Source organism: Saccopteryx leptura, chromosome 6 (genome assembly GCF_036850995.1).
Source record: "Saccopteryx leptura isolate mSacLep1 chromosome 6, mSacLep1_pri_phased_curated, whole genome shotgun sequence".
Taxonomy (NCBI): domain Eukaryota; kingdom Metazoa; phylum Chordata; class Mammalia; order Chiroptera; family Emballonuridae; genus Saccopteryx; species Saccopteryx leptura.
The window spans coordinates 75,009,621-75,030,084 of record NC_089508.1 but is presented as its reverse complement, the minus strand read 5'-3'; the positions used below and the strand labels follow the sequence as shown (position 1 = coordinate 75,030,084).

General features: G+C 38.0%; 1 protein-coding gene across 2 annotated transcripts in view; it reads left to right on the top strand.

Moving 5' to 3' along the window:
* SLC28A2 (solute carrier family 28 member 2) overlaps positions 1-19,688 on the top strand; it is a 52,979-nt gene extending 33,291 nt beyond the window's left edge. The window contains exons 18-20 of one of the 2 annotated variants that reach the window (XR_010752021.1): positions 15,344-15,508; positions 17,954-18,081; positions 19,510-19,688. Coding sequence is in view for 1 of the 2 variants with exons in the window: in XM_066388502.1 (XP_066244599.1) it covers positions 15,344-15,461 (118 nt within the window). In the remaining variant the exon portion in view is untranslated. Of the gene's footprint in view, positions 1-15,343; positions 17,288-17,953; positions 18,082-19,509 lie in introns of those variants that run through there. The other variant, XM_066388502.1, reaches the window with a different exon arrangement.
* Positions 19,689-20,464: the final 776 nt, after the last annotated feature.

The following is a 20,464-nucleotide window of genomic DNA, read 5'->3' as shown; positions in this document are numbered from 1 at the left end:
CACCATACTTTCCTCCATAATGGTTGTACTACTTTACAGTCCCACCAACAGTGAATGAGGGTTCCTTTTTCTCCACAGCCTCTCCAACATTTGCTATTACCCGTCTTGTTGATCATAGCTAATCTAACAGGGGTGAGGTGGTATCTCATTGTAGTTTTGATTTGCATTTCCCTAATAACTAATGAAGCTGAGCATTTTTTCATATATCTGTTGGCCATTTGTATCTCTTCCTGGGAGAAGTGTCTATTCATGTCTTCTTCCCATTTTTTTATTGGATTGTTTGTTTGTTTGTTGTTGAGTTTTATGAGTTCTTTGTAAATTTTGGAAATTAGGCCCTTATCTGAGCTGTTGTTTGAAAATATCATTTCCCATTTAGTTGGCTGTCTGTTTATTTTGATATCAGTTTCTCTTGCTGAGCAAAAACTTTTTATTCTGATGTAGTCCCATTCATTTATCTTTGCCTTCACTTCTCTTGCCATTGGAGTCAAGTTCATAAAATGTTCTTTAAAACCCAGGTCCATGAGTTTAGTACCTATGTCTTCTTCTATGTACTTTATTGTTTCAGGTCTTATATTTAGGTCTTTGATCCATTTTGAATTAATTTTAGTACACGGGGACAGGCTGTAGTCGAGTTTCATTCTTTTGCATGTGGCTTTCCAGTTTTCCCAACACCATTTGTTGAAGAGGCTTTCTTTTCTCCATTGTGTGTTGTTGGCCCCTTTATCAAAGATTATTTGACCATATATATGTGGTTTTATTTCTGGGCTTTCTATTCTGTTCCATTGGTCTGAGTGTCTATTTTTCTGCCAATACCATGCTGTTTTGATTATTGTGGCCCTATAATATAGTTTAAAGTCAGGTATTGTAATGCCCCCAGCTTCATTCTTTTTCCTTAGGATTGTTTTGGCTATTCGGGGTTTTTTATAGTTCCATATAAATCTGATGATTTTTTGTTCCATTTCTTTAAAAAATCTCATAGGGATTTTGATGGGAATTGCATTAAATTTGTATATTGCTTTGGGTAATATGGCCATTTTGATTATATTTATTCTTCCTATCCAAGAACAAGGAATATTTTTCCATCTCATTGTATCTTTTTCGATTTCCCTTAACAATGCTTTGTAATTTTCATTATATAGGTCCTTTACATTTTTTGTTATGTTTATTCCTAGGTATTTTTTTTTTTTTGTTGCAATCGTGAAGGGGATTATTTTTTTGAGTTCGTTTTCTAATATTTCATTGTTGGCATAGAGAAAGGCTATGGACTTCTGTATGTTAATTTTGTATCCTGCGACCTTACTGTATTGGTTTATTGTTTCTAATAATCTTTTTGTGGAGTCCTTCGGGTTTTCGATGTATAGGATCATATCATCAGCAAAAAGTGATACCTTTACTTCTTCTTTTCCAATATGGATGCCTTTTATTTCTTTGTCTTGTCTGATTGCTCTGGCCAGAACTTCTAGCACCACGTTAAATAAGAGTGGAGAGAGTGGACAACCCTGTCTTGTTCCTGATTTAAGGTAGAAAGTCCTCAGTTTTTTGCCGTTTAAAATGATGTTGGCTGATGGTTTATCATATATGGCCTTTATCATGTTGAGATATTTTCCTTCTATACCCATTTTGTTGAGAGTCTTAAACATAAAATTGTGTTGTATTTTATCAAAAGCCTTTTCTGCATCTATTGATAAGATCATGTGGTTTTTGTTCTTTGTTTTGTTGATATGGTGTATTACGTTAACCGTTTTGCGTATGTTGAACCATCCTTGAGATTCTGGGATGAATCCCACTTGATCATGATGTATTATTTTTTTAATATGTTGTTGTATTCGGTTTGCCAGTATTTTGTTTAGAATTTTAGCATCTGTATTCATTAGAGATATTGGTCTGTAGTTTTCTTTCTTTGTGCCATCCTTGCCAGGTTTTGGTATGAGGGTTATGTTGGCCTCATAAAATGTGTTTGGAAGTATTGCTTCTTCTTCAATTTTTTGGAAGACTTTGAGTAGAATAGGAACCAAGTCTTCTTTGAATGTTTGATAGAATTCACTAGTATAACCGTCTGGGCCTGGACTTTTATTTTTGGGAAGGTTTTTAATAGTTTTTTCTATTTCCTCCCTGCTGATTGGTCTGTTTAGGCTTTCTGCTTCTTCATGACTCAGTCTAGGAAGGTTGTATTGTTCTAGGAATTTATCCATTTCTTCTAGATTGTTGTATTTGGTGGCATATAATTTTTCATAGTATTCTACAATAATTCTTTGTATATCTATGATGTCTGTGGTGATCTCTCCTCTTTCATTTTGGATTTTATTTATTTGAGTCCTGTGCCTTTTTTCTTTGGTGAGTCTTGCTAAGGGTTTGTCAATTTTGTTGATCTTTTCAAAGAACCAGCTCCTTGTTTTATTGATTTTTTCTATAGTTTTTCTGTTCTCTATTTCATTTATTTCTGCTCTGATTTTTATTATCTCCTTTCTTCGGCTGGTTTTGGGTTGTCTTTGTTCTTCTTTTTCTAGTTCCTTAAGGTGTGAAGTTAAGTGGTTTATTTCGGCTCTCTCTTGTTTGTTCATATAGGCCTGAAGTGATATGAACTTTCCTCTTATTACTGCTTTTGCTGCATCCCAGAGATTCTGATATGTCGTATTTTCATTTTCATTTGTCTGTATGTATCTTTTGATCTCTGCGCTTATTTCTTCTTTGACCCATTCATTTTTTAGAAGTATGTTGTTTAGTTTCCACATTTTTGTGGGTTTTTCCCCCTCTTTTTTACAGTTGAATTCTAGTTTCAAGGCTTTATGATCAGAAAATATGCTTGGTACAATTTCAATTTTTCTAAATTTGCTGATATTGTCTTTGTGGCCCAACATATGGTCAATTCTTGAGAATGTTCCATGTACACTAGAGAAAAATGTATACTCTGTCGCTTTGGGATGAAGTGTCCTGTAGATGTCTATCATATCCAGGTGTTCTAGTATTTCGTTCAAGGCCACTATATCTTTATTGATTCTCTGTTTGGATGACCGATCTAGAGCCGTCAGCGGAGTATTGAGGTCTCCAAGTATGATTGTATTTTTGTTAGTTTTTGTTTTAAGGTCAATAAGTAGCTGTCTTATATATTTTGGTGCTCCTTGGTTTGGTGCATATATATTAAGGATTGTTATGTCTTCTTGATTCAGTGTCCCTTTAATCATTATGAAGTGACCATTTTTGTCTTTGAGTACTTTTTCTGTCTTGTAGTCAGCATTATCAGATATGAGTATTGCTACACCTGCTTTTTTTTGGGTGTTGTTTGCTTGGAGTATTGTTTTCCAGCCTTTTACTTTGAATTTGTATTTATCCTTGTTGCTTAGATGTGTTTCTTGTAGGCAGCATATAGTTGGATTTTCTTTTTTAATCCATTCTGCTACTCTGTGTCTTTTTATTGGTAAGTTTAATCCATTTACATTTAGTGTAATTATTGACACTTGTGGGTTCCCTACTGCCATTTTATAAATTGCTTTCTGTTAGTTTTGTATCTAGTTTGATTCTTCTCTTTTGTTTTTCTATCATTTGTTTCTGTTTGTTTGTGTTCCATACTTCTTTCCTCTGTTGCTACCTTTTTTAAGTCATGTGTTTTTGTGGTGGTTTTTTCTAGGGTGGTTACCATTAAGTAATGAAAAGGGTACCTACCATATTCATTGTAGTACCCTATCTTATAAGTATTTCTGCACTTCATCGTCCTTTGCTACTGTTAATCTCCATTCTCTCCCCCCTTTTTTTTCCTTTGTTGTCACAGTTTAAGTTTGGTTTTATTGTGTTCTTGGTGGAGCTGTTACTTGTGGTGTTGTTTTCTTTTGTTCTTTGAATCTGGTTGGAAAACCCCCTTTAGTATTTCCTGGAGTGGGGGCTTTCTTGTGATAAATTCTCTCATCTTTTCTGTATTTGTGAATGTTTTTATATCTCCTTCATACTTGAAGGATAGCTTTGATGGGTATAGTATTCTTGGCTGAAAGTTCCTCTCTTTCAGGGCTTTAAATATTGGGGTCCACTCTCTTCTAGCTTGTAGAGTTTCTGCTGAGAAATCTGATGATAATCTAATAGGCCTTCCTTTATATGTTGTACTCTTCTTTTCCCTGGCTGCCTTGAGAATTTTTTCTTTGTCATTGGTTTGTGTCATCTTTATTATGATGTGCCTTGGAGTGGGTTTGTTGGGGTTAAGAAAACTCGGTGTTCTGTTTGCTTCTTGAATTTGAGGCTTTAGTTCTTTCCACAGGCTTGGGAAGTTCTCGTCTATTATTTGTTTGAGTATATTCTCCATTCCATTTTCTTTCTCTTCTCCCTCTGATATACCTATTATTCTTATGTTATTCTTTCTGATGGAGTCAGCTAATTCCTGTAGGGCTTTCTCGTTTTTTATTATTTTTGAGTCTCTTTCTTCTTCTCTCTGTTGTGCCTCAAGTTGTTTGTCTTCTATTTCACTAATCCTATCTTCAATCTGGGTTGTTCTGCTAGCTAAGCTTGTTACCTCGTTTTTCAGCTCGTGAATTGAGTTTTTCATTTCTGTTTGATTTGTTTTTATAGTTTCAATTTCCTTGGTAATATATTCTTTGTGTTCATTGAGTTGTTTTCTGATCTCCCTATATTGCCTTTCCGTGTTTTCTTGTATATCTCTGAGTATTTTTAAGATTTCTATTTTAAATTCTCTGTCATTTAGCTCCAAGGCTTCCAATATGTTAAGTCTTTTCTCCATAGATTTTTCCACATCTATTTGTGTTACCTCTCTTTCTTTTGTATCCATAATATTTGATTTCCTCTTTCTTATTGGCATCTGAGGGTGGTCTTGTTGATAGCACTAATTAGAATTAATAAAGAGTAAAAAGTAAAAAACAAAAAAACAAAAAAACAAAAAAACAAAAAAAACAAAAACAAAAAAAAAAAAAAAAAAAACAAAGGGTAAGACACCCCACAAAAAAAAAGCAGTAATAATTTATTATTTCCCCCTTTTTTTTTCTTTGTTCTCCTTCCCTCCTCTCCCCTCCTCAGGGAAATATCGTGCCTATAATGGAGGGCCTGGTTTGCGGTGTAGAGTTCAAGGGGGCAAAAAAAAAAAATAAATAAATAAAAAAAAAAAAAAAAAAAAAAAGAAGAAAATCTTAGACAAGCATAAGTTGATCTGCCTGCGGGTGACGGTCAACCAAGAGATATAATGAGAGGGACAAGAGGGAACCAGAAAAAAGGACAAAAAAAGGAATAATCAAGAAGAAAAAATAAAAATAATAAGTAAAAATACGTTGTATTAAGTGGAGCAAAGATCAAATACAATGGAGACCTTGGGTTGGGAGGACCCAAAATGCCACAAAAACAAACCAACCAGAAAAAAACAAAAACAAAACCGAAAAAGAAAAACAAAGCCAAAAAAAACCTTGAGTCCCAAATTAACTAATTTGTTCGTGATTGAGGATTAAATGGGAGGAAAGTAAAACGAGAAAAGAAAAAACGAATAGAAAGGAAAAAATAAGAAAAAGAGAAAAACGAAGGAAGAAATAAAAAAGGAAGAGAAAAAAACAAAATAAGGCAAAAAAAACAAAAGAGGCGAGAGTGAGAATTAAGTGTCCTGGAGTATAACCCCAAAGGAGGGTGAGGATGAAGAAGAGAAATAAAATGTAACACTTATGGGTAGTGTAGTTCAAGAAAAGGGAAGCATAAGATGGGCAGAGAATAGAAGGACTGAGGTGGAGGAAACAAAGGCAATAAGATAGAAGGAGCAAACAACAACAACAACAACAACAACAAAAAAAAAAAAAAAAAAACAAACAGTGGAACAAGCTGCAAAGTCTGTGGATTTTTCCTGATTTTGAGATGTCAACCTCTTCCTCCTTCTCCTCTCTCCCTCTTCCCGGTCGGCGACTCTGCAGCCCAGGCCCTGCCCCTGCGCCACACCCAGGCAGGGACTTGCAATTGATGGGGTTCTACGGCAATGTCACACAATTGGCTTTAGTCTTGCTGGTAGTCAAGGCCTGCCGGCGTCTGCAGGGTCTACCGACGAGAGAGTTCGCCTTCGTGGATTCTCTCTCCCAGTCCCCCCTTCCCGAACCAGCAGCCTGGCGATCCAGCCACAAGGCTGCCACTGCTTCTGTCTGGGGAGTAAGAGGCTCAAAGAGCTGGGAAATCCCCACTCTATCCCCACTCAGTGCAAGGCTCTGGGAAGGGCTCTGACAGTCAGGGCCTCCAGTGTAATCAGGCGGGGGTGGGAGTCAATTGTTGTCAAGGTGATTGTTCAGCGCCTAGCATTCCGTTGGACCTCTCAACCCAGGCTTTCCACACTTTGTAGCCTGTTTTGGCCGGTAAGAAGAGGCACTAGCCTCTGCTTGCGACTAGTGTGCTATAGATCTTATTATCTGCCAAGTCCTTCTTGTTAGCGTTTATCCCTGAATATGGAGGCTCTATCAATCAGAAGTTGCCCCCGCCCCTTTAGCGAGAGGCACCAAAAAATATCAAGCCTCTTGTCTTGGGTCGGTGAACTGAGAGAGATCTTATCAATTAGAACCGAGGGTGCGCAGATTTCACTGGTTAAGTTAATTTTAGTAATTGGGTCGCAGCTGTGCTCCCGAAGGTATTTCAGGCTGCCTGCGCGCGCCCCTCCCCCAACGCTTGATTGTTAGCTTGAATGGCTGGGTGAGGTGCCCCGCCCGCGGAGAGAATCTCCCAAGTAGGGAATACCGCCCTGGGGCCTCTCCCGCTCCCCGTGCGCGGGCCGCTGGGAACGTTAGCGGTGCTCGGTCTCCAATGCTCGGTCTGCAACCAGACCGGGAGCGCGCCCGCAGCTGCTCGCCGCTCGTTCTGCAACCGACCCGGGCTGGCGGCGGCGGCGGCGGCGGCGGCGGCGGCGGCTTCCGAGTGCGGGATGACTTACCCCAGGCGCACTTTCTCGCGGCTTGAGTGAACGTCCCTGGGGTAGCTTCCTCCACACCCTCGTCTTTCAGATTCGAGTGATAACAGTCCTATTGCTTTCAGTTTGCTCCGAAGATAAATTTTCCTGTTTCTAGTTGATAAATTTGTTGTGATTTTGGGGAGATCTGTCGGACGCGCTGCTCAAGGCGCCATTTCCGTGACGTCACCTGTCTTTGTTTTTTAACAAGGATTGCCCTCAGGGAAACTAGTTAATCATAGCCTAATCTGCTAAAATATTATCAGAGCTTAACTGACCTGGGAAAATGGAAATACCCAACTTCAGCCCACTCTTGCCATCCTGGCTCACATAAGGGGAGAGGAAAAACCTGAGAAATACTTATGAAGTCCACAGTCCAGAGGCATAGGCTCAAAAGATTGAGACTTAGTCATAGCACTATAGATATGTCCCTTTCCCCACATCACATTACTATTTACAACAGTTTCTTTTATGTGTACATCATGTCTGGTTATCAAAAATATTTCCAAGGCACCCTAAAAGGCAAAAAACACAATTTGAAGAGATGGAGCAAGCATCAGAACCACACATGGCAGGGATGTTGGGATTGATCAGATTGGGAATTTAAAACAACTGTGATTAATACATTAAAAGCTCTAATGGGTAAAGTAAACAGCATGCAAGAACAGATGGATAATGTAAGCAGAGATATAGGAATCCTAAGAAAGAACCAAAGAGAAATCCTAGAGGTCAAAAAGCATGGTAACAAAAATAAATAATGCCTTTGATGGGTTTATTATTAAACTGGATACAGCTGAGGAAAAAATCTCTGGGCTTGAAGACATGTCAATAAAAACTATCAAAACTGAAAAGCAAAGAGAATAAATACTAGAGCAAAAAAACAAACCCCAAATAGATCCAGGAACTGTGGTCTAACTATAAAAGGTATAACATTCATGCAATGAGAATACCAGAAGGAGAAGAAGGGAGTAGAAAAAATATTTGAAATGATAATGACAGAATTTTCCCAATAATGTCAGACAACAAGCCAAGATCCAGGAACCGTAGAGAACACCAAGTAGGATAAATACCAAAAAACTACCCCTAAGCATATTTTCAAACTACAGGAAATCAGAAATAAAGAAAAATTCTGAAAAAAGCCAGTAGAAAAAGAAGAGCATATATCATCAAACTAAAAGAACTCGTTATAGGATACACAGAAAGAACGACTTGAGGAACTAGAATGTTTGGTTCTGCCAAAGCAAAAGATGTGTGTAATAGTGATATGTGGGTAAATAAAGGGAGTTCTGGGAGATGAAACTAAAATATCTTATAAGGCCTTGTACGAAATGCTAAAGAATTTAGGTTTTGCTTTACAAAATTTTGAACATAATAAGATTATATTTTTTAAAAAGATCATTTTTATATCCCTTTAGATGTCAGGAAGACCAGTAAACACTTTTCTGTCACAGGCTAAGTGAGAAATGGTGACAGCTGATCCTAAGTGGTTATGAGGATGGAGATGACTAGACCAAGAATTCCTGTATCTCTGCTTACATTATCCATCTGTTCTTTAATGCTGTTTACTTTATCCACTAGAGCTTTTAATGTATTAATAATAATTGTTTATAATTCCCAATCTGATTAATAGGACTGCTAGATAGGACAGAAGGATGGGGTAAGGAAGGGAAAGGAACCTCAAATGACTGTCTCCTTTCTGGTTTGGTAAGCAGGCGTAAGGGGTGCCATTAGTTCACTGAGAAGAGGACTAGTTCCAGGAGTGGGAATAAAGAGGAAAGATTATGGTTTAGCTTAATTTAGTGGGATATGTTGACTTGGAGGTACCTGTGGGATCACCATGTGAAGTTGGCTACTCACAAGCCAACTAAGGTCTGGGGTTCAGGAGATAAATCGGAGCTGGAGCTATATTTGGAAATTATCATTAAGTAAGTGATCTGTTTACTATATAGGTAGCTGTTCAGGTGCTAGCTGCTTAACAGGTTACAATGCCAAATGAACAGATGTTATTCTCTTGGGTTTGGAGGTTATCATCACAGTAGACAACCAATATCTTTTAAAAAAATAATCCTTTTAATGTACTATTAAAGATGAATTATAAACTGGATAGATTGGCGTCGTGCTGATATCTATGTTCTTGTGGCAGTTCAGTGGTTTTCATTGTAAGTATATATAATCTAAAGTAATTAAATAAAATGGAAATGTCTGATTTTTGTTTAACAGTGAGTTGTTTTTCCATCACTGAACTTTACTGAAAAACTACTAAAATTGTTTTTCCTGCTCATTTCTGCCTCCAAAGCTACAACAAGGCTTTTTGTCTATAGTCACTTACTGAGTATCATAAGCACCTAGAATCTGAAAGAGATCATGTTTTTGTCCAATTTATTTATACTAAGTAAGTCAAGAGACTCTAGGCCAAGATGGTGATATAGGACGCTCCTGCATTTCCCCTCTCCCAGCTGCACTGAATGTGCAGCCATGTAGAAATTCCCTCTGAGAGAACCAGAAACTAGCTGAGTGACTCCAACACATTGGGCAACTGAGAAAATGCCCACACTGAATTGAGTAGAAAAGGCTAAGACACAGTTTTACCACAAACTCCACCCCTGGCTAGCTGTGTGTAATTGGGGGAACTCCCAACTCTCAGCTTCTTCCAGAGGGTGAAGGGTTTGGAGTGCACATCTAAGGCACCAAATTTTAAGGCTCCCACCTGAAGGACAGGCTTTCTGAACATCTAGCTCTGAAAGCATACGGGGCTTGGGTTCCTGACTCTCACAGAACTATAGAAAACAAAGAAGAGTTCTTAACAGGCAATGAGCACTGCAGTTGTCCTCCAAGGCTCAGTGCAGAGGGAAGAGTCAAAACTGCTCATCTCCCAGTCTTTCTGGGGAAGGATTTGACATCATACTTTCCAAATTGCTGCCTGGGTTCCTGGCTTCTAATTAGTACATATCTTAGTGCTGACTGCAGTCTCCCCAGAACCCAAGCAAGCCTATGGGCACTTCCCCCACCTTCTCCCTCTGGCATACTTCAATGATAAAACCAGGTCATTAGCATTTCTCTAGGAAAATCTTGTGCACAGGTCTAATGCCATAGTTTTTGTGGTGCTGCCCAAGGAACAAGCCCACAGATCACCTGGCTCTGATAGCCGACTGGACTTGCATTTATGAGTCCTGTACGACTGTAGCAGATTTTAAAAAGCCATTGTTAATGTGTGTATGCATGAGAGCACTCCCCATGGCTCTCCGCCAAGGGCTCACTGCAGAGGGAGCAGGCAAAACAACCATCTCCCAAGTCTCTCCCTTGAAGGGGACTGACTACACACCTTACAAGCCACTGCCTAAGGCTCCAGCTTCTATTTACCATGCACTGAGGGCCGTGATCCTCCTTGGAGCCTACTTTTAACCTCCAGCTAACTTCAACAATAAAACTAAGTTGCTAATATATCCCTGGAAGGAGATTGTACACACATCTAATGCCCCGATTTTTATGGTTGCCATTGAAGGGACAGGCCCCCAAAGCACCCAGCTCTAAAACAGGGCTTGCATTCATTAGTCCAATGAGAAATATAGCAAAAAAAAGATGCAGTTTTTTAAATGAGCACAGAACCACCTCACCCCCAATAATTATACACCCAGGTTCAGCATAGTAGGCAAAAATAACCATCTCTCAGTTTTTCCCTGCAAGGGGTTTGACTGCATACTTTCCCAGCTGGTACCTGAGGATCCAGCTTCTAATCAGCCTACATCTAGCTGCTGACTGCAAACCTCTTTGGGACATTAAGGAGACAAACTGTCAGAAGTTAAAAAACAGAGAGAGACTCTTAAAAGCAGCAAGAGACAAATAACTTGGTTTGTACAAGGGGACCCCATAAGAGTATCAGCAGATTTTTCAGCAGAAACCTTGCAGTTCAGAAGTGAATGGGATGATAGATTCAAAAGAAAAAACTGCCAGCCAATAATGCTTTATCAGGCAGAGCTGTCTTTCAGAAGTGGAGAAATAGTGTTTTCCTGACAAGCAAAAGATGAAGGAATTCATCACCACTAGACCAGCTTTATAAGAAACACAGAAATACAATAATTATAGAAGACTTTAGTATTCCCCTTTAATAATTGATAGATCATATAGACAGAAATTAACAAGGAAAGATTGAACTTAAACTACGTGTTATACCAGATAGACCTACTATACATTTACAAAACAATCCATCCAACATCTTCTCAAGTACTTGTGAAAATTATCTAATAGATCACATGTTAGGCAACCAAACAAGTCTTAATAAATTTAGGAAGTTGAAATTGTATCAAGCATTTTTCTCAACCACAAAGGTATGAAATAGAAAATCAATTACAAAAAAAAACCTGGTGAATACACAAATATGTGGAGATGAAACAGCATGCTACTAAACAATTGATCAAAAGAGAAATCAAAAGAGAAATTTAAAAATATCTTGATAAGGAAAAGAAAGTAACTAAATCTTAACTAAAGATTTTGGTAATCACATTAAAATAGGCATATCTGTATATCAAATCATTTTGTATGCTCTATACAATGTTATATGTCAATTATATCTTAATAAAACTAGAAAAAACTTGAAAAAATCTTGGGATAAGCAAAAGTCAAAATATAACATATCAAAATGTAAGAAATTCAACAAAAGCAGTTCTAATAGGGAACTTTATAATGATCAACATCTGCATTAAGAAAAAAATAACGAGCTAAATTAATGACTTAATTTAACATCGGAAGAACTAGAAAAAAAATAAGCCTAAAATTAGTAGAAGACAGAAAATAACAATGATCAGAGCAGAAAGAAATGAAATGAAGACCAAAAAGACACAGAAAAGATCTATGAAAATAAGAGATGTTTATTTTTTTGAGAAGATAAACAAAAACCAAACCTTTAGTTAAGCTAAGAAAAATAAGACTCAAATAAAATTAGAAATGGAAGAGAAGAGATTATAACTGAACACAGAAATGCTAAGGGTCATAAGTAACTATAGTTGACTCTTGAACAACACAGATTTGAACTGTGTGGGTCCACTTATACTGTACATGATTTCTTTTTCAGTTGGCTGAAATTCAGTTGACCAATGCAGTTCAAATCTGGGTTGTTCAAGGGTCAACTCTGCAAATAAGAATCTATGTATGCAGAAGGCTAACTGTAGTTATTTGTCGATTTTCAACTATGTGGGAGGTTGACAATCCTAACCCCCTTGTTGTTTAAGGGTCACTTGTACTATGAACAATTAAATCTCAACAAATTAGATAACATAGAAGAAATGGATATATTCCTAGAAACATACAACCTGCCAAGACTGAATCATGAAGCAGAAAATCTGAACACACTGATTACTAGTAAGGTGATGGACTCAGTAATCAAACCTTCTCAAAAAAAAAAAAAGAAGTACAGGTCCAGATGGTTTTACTGGTAAATTCTACCAAACATTCAAAAAAGAATTAATACCAATCTTCTTCTTCTCAAACTCTTCCTAAAATCAAGAGGAATAAGCACTTCCAAACTTATTTTATAAGGCCAGCATTACCCTGATACCAAAGTCAGACAGTGACATTACAAGAAAATGACAGACCAATATTTCTGGTGAATACAGATGCAAAAATCCTCAACAAAATATTAATAAACCTAATTCAACAATATATTAAAAGAGTCATACATCATGATCAAGTGGGATTTATTCCTGGGAATGCAAGGATATTTTAATATACACAAATCGATAAATGTGATATACCATTTTAACAAAATAAAAGATATAAAGTACAAAAATCATACAATCATTCAAGAGATGAAGAAAAAAGCATTTGACAAAATTCAACATTGCTTCATGATAAAAAAACTCAACAAATTAGATATAGAAGGAATGTATATCAACATAATAAAGGCTATATACAGGGTGGAACAACAGGTTTACAAATGTTTGTATGGAAAACAATACAATAATAAATAAATAATAATATAAGAATAAACTCTGTGTCTTGCATATTCATAGCTGTAAACCTACTTTTGCCCCTCCCTGTATAACAGGCTCACAGCTAACATCATACTCAATGATAGAAAGCTTGATGCTTTTCCTGTAAGATCAGGAATAAGACAAGAATGTCCACTCTCACTACTTTTATTCAATATATCCAGAGCAATTATGCAAGAAAAGGCGATAAAAAGCACCCAAATCATGAAAAAATGTAAAATTGTCTGTTTGCAGATGACATGATCTTATATATAAAAACTCTAACGACTCCACCAAAAACGTGTTACAACTTATAAACACATTCAGTAAGTTGCAGGTTACAAAATTAATATACAAAAATCAGTTGTGTTTCTACACATTAACAATGAACTATTAGAAATAGTTCAATCCCATTTACAATTGCATCAAATAATAAAATACTTAGGAAAAAATTTAACCAAAGAGATGAAAGATCTGAACACTGGAAAGTATAAAATATTGATGAAAGAAATTGAAGACACAAATAAATGGAAAAATATCCCATGTTCATGGGTTAGAAGAATTAATATTATTAAAAGGCCCATACTGCCCAAAGCAAACTTCAGATTCAATGCAATCTCTACCAAGATCCCAATGGCATTTTATATAGAAATAGAAAAAACAATCTTAAAATTCACATGAAACCACTAAAGATCCTAGATAGCCAAAGCAAACTTGTGAAAGAAAAAACAAAGCTGGAGGCATTGTATTTCCTGCTTTCAAGCTATATTATAAATCTATAGTAATGAAAATGGTATGGTATTGGTGTAAAACCAAACACATAGATCAATGAAACAGAAGACAGCCCATAAATAAACCAATGGATAAGTTGTCAATTAGTTTTCAATAAAGCAGCCAAGAACATACAATGGGGAAAAGATAGTCTTCAATTAATGGTGTTAGGAAACTGTTATATCCACATGCAAAAGAATGAAACTGAATGGGCCCCTACCTTACACGTACACAACAATCAAACTCAAAATGGATTAAAGACCTGAATGTAAAACTTGAAACCTTAAAACTGCTAAAAGAAAATCTAGGCAGGAAACTCCTTGACATTGATTTGACAATAAAAGCAAAGGCAACAGAAGTAAAAAACAAACAAGTGCGATTTTATTAAAGTAAAGAGCATCTGCACAGCAAAAGAAAACATTAACAAAATGAAAAAATCAACTTGTAGAATGCAAGAAAACATCTGCAAAAACACATATCCAATAAAGGATTAATATATAAAACATAACATATAAGTAACTTATATGAACTTATACAACTAAATTGCAAACATATAAAATAAAATTTTTTTAATAATCCAATTAAAAAACAGGCAGAAGAACTGAATACAGTATTCCAAAGAAAACATTCAAATAGCCAACTGATACCTGAAAATGTGCTTAACACCACTAACAAGCAGGCAAATGCAAATCAAAATCACCATGATATATCTATCACCTTACACCTGTTAGGCTGGCTATTACCAAAAAAAAAAAAAAAAAAAAAAGAGAGAGAGAGAGAGATAGCCCGACCCATGGTGGCGCAGTGGATAAAAAGACCTGAAACATTGCGGACACCAGTTTGAAACCCTGGGCTTGCCTGGTCAAGGCACATATGAAAGTTGATGCTTCCTGCTCCTCCCACGCTTCTCTCTCTCTCTCTTTCTCTCGCTTCTCTTTAAAAAGAATAAATAAATAAAAATTTAAGAATATTTTTAAAAAAGGAAAAGAGATAAATGCTGGCAATGATGTGGAGAAAAGGAAACCCTAATATACAATTGGTGGGAATGTAAAATAGTACAGGCACTATGGAAAAGGAGTATGGAGGTTCCTAAAGAAGATAAAATAAAACTACCACATGATCCAGCAATCCCACTTCTGGGTATATATACAAAGGACATGAAATCACTATCTGTATTCCCATGTTCATTGAAGGAACATTCACAATAGCCGTGGTGTTAAAACAGCCTATGTGTCCACTGACAGGTGAATGGATAAAGAAAATGTGGTACACACACACACACACACACACACACACACACACACACACACACTGAAATATTTATCCTTATAAAAGAAGGAAATCCTGTTATTTGCAACAACATTAAGCAAAGTGATATAAGACTGATAAAGATACATACCGCATGGTATACTTATATGTAGAACCAAAAAATTTTTTTAATTGTCAAACTCATAAAAACAGAGTAGAATGGTGGTTACATGGGGCTGAGAGATTATCGTGGGCATGAATGAGAAAATACATTTAATTCTGTCCTATTTAATTGTCATTGTGATTGGGTCCATTTATAGGTCTTTATTTTTGTGGTTTTTTTTCAGTTGCTTGGTAAAACTTATTTATGTCTTGTGTGTGTGTGTGTGTGTGTGTGTGTGTGTGTGTGTGTGTGTGTGTGTGTTTTAAATCTCACTAAGTATCTCTCTGCTTTTCATTTCAGTTCTTCTCTGAATGGCACCAACACTCCTTCTTTTTCCGGTCCATGGGAAAATAAAGAGTTCAGTGCCATAGCCCTTGCTAACTGCTGTGACCTCTATACCAATGCTGTGTGTACCTAAAGCTGGTCCATTTTCATAACAGTCTTGATCTTGACAGATTTTTGAAGGTAAAGGTATTTGTGTACTCAAGAGTTCCTACTCTACAACTAACTTACCATGATCTTTAACAGTAAATGTAAAAATATCATTTTGGTTCATTGTATGCTAATAGTGAAAATCAGCATTTGTCTTTCCATTATTTGGCTGAACCAAATAGAAAATTCTTTATCAGCTCTGAGTCTATGTGTGAAATAGTAAATATTACCATATTAAAAATATCTTGCAAATCTTGCTTCCAATTGCCATCTTAAAAATTATGTGACGCAGTCTGCTATAAATGTAATTTGGTATGTAATGTGTACTCCGGTAAAAAGCTGTTTTTCTTGGAGTTCTGTGGATGAGCTAGGTTTATGGTACTAAAAGTACATATGAAAGTTACATGAATATCTGATGATAAAATTTTTTCTGGTTATCACACATGCAAACTCCTTTACATTACATGGTAAACAAAAAGTATTTTCTGTATGCTAACTTGAAAGGAACATTCATTTCTTAATGGCCTTACTTTGTTTTAGTATTCTGCTTTAGTGCCATATTTGCTTCAAGTTTACAGGGAATTCTTTAAAACAGTGGGAAGGAGGTCATTTTGCCTCCCAGGGGATATTTGATAATGTCTGGAGACGTTATTAGTCCTCACAAATGAGGGTCATGGTACTGACATCGACTGGGTAGAGACCAGGATTTCTGCTATACTTCCTACAACGCACAGGTCAGCCCCCGCAGTAAAGTGCCGGTGCCCAACATCAACAGTGCTAAGATTGAGACAATCTGATTTAAAATGTTTAATATATTTCTCACATCTAATATTGTTTATATTATTAATAATATAACTTTAAAGAAGAGTTTCAAAAGGATGTAGAATTCCTCATAAAATTAAACATGGAATTACCCAGTGGCCCCACAATACTACTCCTGGTTATAGACTCAAAAGAACTGAAAACAGGTATTCAAACAACTACATATATGTACATGTTCATAGCAGCATTATTCATAATAGTCAAAAGATGGAAACAGGCCAAATGTCAATCAGTAGCTGACAGGATAAACAAATTGTGTGAGGTACATATGACAGAATATTATTCAGTGATAAAAAGCATGAAGTATTACTTGACCAGGTGGTGGGCGCAGTGGATAGAGCGTCAGACTGGGATGTGGAGGACCCAGGTTCGAGACCCCAAGGTCGCCAGCTTGAGTGTGAACTCATCTGGTTTGAGCAAAGCTCACCAGCTTGGACCCAAGGTCACTGGCTTGAGCAAGGGGTTACTCAGTCTGCTGAAGGCCCATGGTCAAGGCACATATGATAAAGCAATCAATGAACAACTAAAGTTACATAACAAAAAATTGATGTTTCTCATCTCTCTCCCTTCCTGTCTGTCCTTATCTGTTCCTCTCTCTGACTCCCTCTGTCTCTGCCACACACACACACACACACACACACACACACACACACACACAAGCATGAAGTACTGATATATGCTTCTTCTTACACAGAGGGACCTAGAAAACATTATGCTAATCAAAGAAGGCAAACACAAAGGCTTATTATTGTATGATTCCATTTATATGAACTATTTAGAACAAATAAGTCCACAGAGACAATACAGGTTGATGGTGCCCAGGGCTAGGGGGTAATAAGTAACTGGGAGTGACCACTTCATAAGTCTGTGGCTTCACTTCAGAGTAATAGAAATGTTTTGGAACTAGACAGAGGTGGTATTTGTACAACGTTATGAGTATATTAAATGTCACTGATTTGTTCACTTTAAAAAGGTTAGTTTTATGTTATATAAATTTTACCTCAATAAATTATATATATATATATTTAAAAATGGATGTAGATACCCATATGTTCCATTAACTAATCTACCTTCTTCTACTTCACAATGATCTGAGCTCAGAACCTCTTGGTCTTTTTAGTCTCCATTCCTATCTCTTCTCTCATGTTTTCCAAAGCTGACATAAAGGAAAATGAAGCCTCAGTAAAGTGCTCCTTTACCTGCACACGGATTTTTCTCTTAGCCTGGTTTCTTCCTGAGAGGCAGCAGCAAGCAGTGGTTAGTGCTCCTGGACTAGTACTAGGGTCAGATTACTGCTCTGCTTCAGGTTCTGCCACTTATCCTTGGGCAAGTTCCTTGACTTCACTGTGCCTTGGCACCCTCATCATCAATATCCAGGGGATAACTGGACCTGCCTTATAGGTAAAGGTTATAAGGCTGACTGCTCATTGTAGGCTCAATGTAAGCGTTAGTTGCTACTATTATTACTATTTCTGGAGCTGAGTTCACAACAATTTATTGAGTTATATATATATGCAATGTAGTTCACACAAGTAGCATGTAGCGTGGAGAGAAGTCCTTATCTCCTCTTAGGAAAGGGTGGGCTTTCCAATTCTGTTTGCTGTTGAAAGCAAATCTGATCTAAACTTCCACACTTAGAAAGCTATACTATAACAGCAGAAAGCATGACAATCTTTAACTCTGCCACCTGAAGAAGAGTTTCACCAGCTGGAGGAGCCAACAGGAGAACTGGGACCGAATGCCATCTCAGCAGTGACAACTCCTGGTGCCGAGATGCACCCCAGGTGGGCATCAAGGTGATGGGTGAAGATGGGCTGGTTGAGGAATAAAAAGATGAAGCTCCAAAGCTTTGGTCTTATACCTGGGGCAAAATAAATGTAGAGAAAATATCTGAAAAATGAAAGAACATACATAACGCACATATACTGCCTGATACAATTAGCTTTTAACCAGTGTTGGTTATTATTGCTAATAGGTATAATAAGAATGGGTTGGTCCTGGCCAGTTGGCTCAGCGGTAGAGCGTCGGCCTGGCGTGCAGGAGTCCCGGGTTCGATTCCCAGCCAGGGCACACAGGAGAGGCGCCCATTTGCTTCTCCACCCCTCCCCCTCTCCTTCCTCTCTGTCTCTCTCTTCCTCTCCCGCAGCCAAGGCTCCATTGGAGCAAAGATGGCCCGGGCGCTGGGGATGGCTCTGTGGCCTCTGCCTCAGGTGCTAGAATGGCTCTGGACACAACAGAGCGACTCCCCAGAGGGGCAAAGCATCGCCCCCTGGTGGGCATGCCGGGTGGATCCCGGTTGGGCGCATGCGGGAGTCTGTCTGACTGCCTCCCAGTTTCCAGCTTCGGAAAAATGAAAAAAAAAAAAAAAAAAAAAAAGAATGGGTTGGGGCTTATGAGTAGCAAGTAGAAAATGGGAAGGCAACCTTGGCTGATTGGCTCAGTGGTACAGTGTTTGCCCGGCGTGTGGATATCCCAGGTTCGATTCCCCACCAGGGCACACAGGAGAAGCGCCCATCTGCTTCTTCACCCTTCCCCCTCTCCTTTCTCTCTCTTCTCTCTCTCTCTCTCTCCCCCTCCCGCTGCCAAGACTCCATGGGAGCAAAGTTGCCCTGGACGCTGAGGACACCTCCATGGCCTCTGCCTCAGGCGCTAGAATGGCTCCATTTGCAACACAGCAATGCCCCAGATGGGCAGAGCATCGCCCCCTGGTGGGCATGCCAGGTGGATCCCGGTTGGGTGTGTGCGGGAATCTGTCTTTCTGCTTCCCCACTTTTCACCAGAAAAATACAAAAAGAAAAAAGAAAAAAAAAAAGGGAAGGCAAAAGAAAAAAAAAACGAAGCAAAATGATGCTGAGCTAGGTAGGGCTGCTTGTGAGGAGATGGCCAGTGAGGACTTCTCAAAGGCAGAAATGGGCAAAGGGCATTTAAGAACAGGGATATCTAATATTGACCCTGCTGTAACCCCACCAGCTCTGCCCTCAAATCTTCAGTAAAAGTTTGCTCTACGCATGGCTTGGTGCCAGTGGCATTTTGAAGAATTAAAAAATTCAGGCAGTGTTCAGTGTAGGGGGTGTGATGTAAATAGTCCAGTCAGCAAAGACAAAGCAGCCAGCAGGAGTGGAGCAGAGCCGTGGTTTATAAGGAGAGAGGCGAGGCAGCTGAGGAACATCAGAAATACTGGGATCAATACTGGTTTTTCTCATTTGATACAGGATGGGGGTTCAAGACCATTTCCATTAAATCTTAAAGGAGGAGGAGTTCTCCAGTAGACAAAAACCTTGAGGACATCAAGACAGCTGAACCTTGAGTTACACTTCTGTGGTTATTCTATATAAGTTGTGTTTATGACATGTTCTCCCAACTGGAATATCAATTTTTGAAACTAGAAACAATGAAAAGTAAGTTAAATTTGCATAGCATTTTTCTATGTATGAATGTCTTCTTTATATTGACTCATTGAAACTAACAAACTTTTGGGTTTTTTGTTGCCCCCCCCCCCCAATGTCCATAAATAGTTTTATTGTTTCCTCACCATGCCCATTCATTTACCTACTGTCTATGGCTGCTTTGGGGCAGAGTAAAGTTGCTGTGATGGCGACTATGCTAAAAGCTACAAACGTGTACTATCTAGCCCTTTACAGGAAACCCTACCATGGAGGATGAGGGCCTAAACATTTAAATGAGTTCTTAGGCCACTGTTGCCACTATCTGGGCTCTTTCTAGCCACCCTCTTCTGGCTCTTCCCACCTGGCTCTTCACTTTGACTAAAGCTCCTGATTGTTCTGGTTGTCTCACACCTCACATTTTTCTCCTTTATTCTAAAAGAACTTTTTGTGGAAGGTATGATGCCATCACTCCTCCTCCCTTTCATTTTAAAAACAAAGGAATTCAGGAAGAGAGAGGTTAAGGATACTTGTCTTTGGTTACAGAGCTAACAAGATCCTAAACCAGCCTAGTGTCGTGAAAAGGACATGGCTTAATAAGGTTTTCAATTATGTGTGTGAAACCTAGTTTTCCAGTCTTTCTTACTTCTGTTTCATGCCATCTATCTGTGTATGTAATTACCACAAAGAACTACTGAGTTTCCCTATAAAATCTATACCAAAGTGACTTTGAAAAGGGTACCTAACCTCTTGGAGCCTCTATTCTCAGTTATACAAATTAAGA